Here is a 2,500-nt window from a genome sequence, read left to right on the forward strand (position 1 = left end):
GTGAGGGAAATTTGGTCTCTGCATTTTTCCCAATCCATGAATTAGTGAAACACACACAGCACACAGTGAACACACAGTGAGGTGAAACACACACTAATCCCTGTAGTATCTAAGTGAGCTGCCTGCAACAACAGCGGCGCTCGGGGAGCAGTGAGGGGTTAGGTGCCTTGCTCAAGGGCACTTCAGCCATGCCTACTGGTCGTGCGTGCGTGCGTGTGTGTGGTCTGAGTACCTACCTGAGAAGTGCTCTCTAATGAACCTCCCCATCACTAATGAATTGATTCTATAATCCTGCCCTGTTTGCAGAGTGATTAAATGGTCCTGTAGAAACATAATTGTCCTGAGTTCCTCTTCAGAGTGATTAAATGGTCCTGTAGAAACATAATTGTCCTGAGTTCCTCTTCAGAGTGATTAAATGGTCCTGTAGAAACATAATTGTCCTGAGTTGCTCTTCTATTCCTCTATGCAATATGTGCTCTTTTGCCATCATAATGCATCTTCACTAGTCATCTCATTCCTTCTGTCACTTCTCTCTCTCTCTCTCTCTTTCTCTCTCTCTCTCACGCTATGCTGTCATTTCTCAGAAGTTATCTCATTGTGTCTTCCATTGATTGATCAAAAATATGGATCACTCGAAATAGATCTCTGACTGACTTTGTCCTCTCCTCTCCCCCTTCTTTTTCTTCCATTCCCCCATCTCTCTCTCTCTCTCTCAGTTCAATTCAATTCACTTTTTGCAAAAATATATACAGTAGGCCTATAGGAATTTAGAAAAACATCAAAACGTAAAATAACAAAGCAGCATATATATGTGATCAGAAACATAAACACACAGGTACAAAACAAATAAAATAAAATGAATGGAAGGGGATGGTGTAACAAGCAGACCAGGGGTAGAGGTTTTGTGTTGTAGCAGGGGGATTACATTTAAGGAAAGCTTTCTCTCACCCTGTGGAGTGTGTGTCTGTCTGTCTGTCTGTCTGTCTGTCTGCCTGTGGAGTGTGTGTCTGTCTGTCTGTCTGTGGAGTGTGTGTGTCTGTCTGTCTGTCTGTCTGTCTGTCTGTCTGTGGAGTGTCTGTCTCTCTGTGTCTGTCTGTCTGTCTGTGGAGTGTGTGTCTGTCTGTGGAGTGTGTGTCTGTCTGTCTGTCTGTCTGTGGAGTGTCTTTCTCTCTGTGTCTGTCTGTCTGTCTGTCTGTCTGTCTGTCTGTCTCCCGCTGTGTTTTTGTTTCTCATTATTGCACACTTCACTTTGAGTGTTTATGTGGCTCTGTTTAGAGTTTTTATTGTGAGAGAGATTGTCTGATATTGTCATTGTTGTCTGTTGTCTTTCATCTCAGCATTGCACTGCTCAGATTGACTTCAGATATGCTCCCACAATGCAACAGTACTATATTTATCTGTAATTTATCTGCCTTTCTCTCTCTTTCTCTCTCTCTCTTTCTGTCTCTCCCTCCATTACAGATTGATATCCAACAAGTGATGGTGTACTGCGATGCATCTCTGGCCATTCAGGAAGCCTGCTGTGAGATTCCCGGGGCGCGGGTGAGGCAATCCCGCGCAATTGACCTTCACACACACACACACACATGCACAAAAATACATACAAGCACGCACACACACAGACGCACAGCACACACACACACACACACACACACACACACACACACACACACACAGACGCACAGTACACACAGACGTGCACACACACACACACACACACAAACACACAGAACCAAAAACACATTCACTCTCTTTCTCACATACACACACACACACACACACATGCACATGCACACACACACACACACACAACACACACACACACACTGGCAGGATGCAGTGCTCCATGCAATCCCACCAGGTGTTTTGTAGTATACTCCCCAAAGCTCTCTGCGCTCTTAAGGTAACTGCAGACTGGACAGAGTTATAGCTATAGCTTAGCCTGGGTGTTCCCATGCTGCCTTGCGCGCGATTTGATTCACGCTGCTAAGGCAGCCTGTAGACCATGGAGCAAATTGAGATTGAGATAGGGGACCAATCACAGAACAAGGGGGAAAGCAAGACGATGATGAGCTATGCACAGACGCATTTGATAGACATCCGTGGCACCCAATAAACGGATCTGGGCATTTTTTTCAAATACGAGAAAATTAACGTTTGGTTCCCAGACCACGTCTCATTGAGAAGTGGTGGCGCTAGCCAGGCTAGCTATAGCTGTGATGCCGAATGACCACTGAGTCGCCTTGTGCTGCCTTTGCGTTGCACAAAATGTTTTTTTGCCAGTGCGCACACAGCGACAACTGCCCACTCTCAACTAGCATGTACTGTAGACTAAAGCTACATCCTGCCGCTGCTTTGATAATAAGTTGCAAATGACATTGGTATTGTCAGTTCTGGGTCTCTTGGTTGTGGAAGAAAGAAAGAAGTTGAGGATAAAAAAAATGAAACTGTCTAAAAAAACGCTAAATAGCGGATTGATTACACTATGCTTCTTAGCAAC

The 2,500-nt window shown here is 44.8% G+C and overlaps 1 protein-coding gene across 1 annotated transcript in view; it reads left to right on the forward strand.

Moving 5' to 3' along the window:
- The window catches only part of col16a1 (collagen, type XVI, alpha 1), a 127,087-nt gene that overhangs the window by 34,107 nt on the left and 90,480 nt on the right, over window positions 1–2,500 (forward strand). The window contains 1 exon segment of the mRNA XM_048230151.1: window positions 1,462–1,542. Coding sequence (XP_048086108.1) covers window positions 1,462–1,542 — 81 coding nt within the window.

Source organism: Alosa alosa, chromosome 20 (genome assembly GCF_017589495.1).
Source record: "Alosa alosa isolate M-15738 ecotype Scorff River chromosome 20, AALO_Geno_1.1, whole genome shotgun sequence".
In the NCBI taxonomy this organism is placed as follows: domain Eukaryota; kingdom Metazoa; phylum Chordata; class Actinopteri; order Clupeiformes; family Clupeidae; genus Alosa; species Alosa alosa.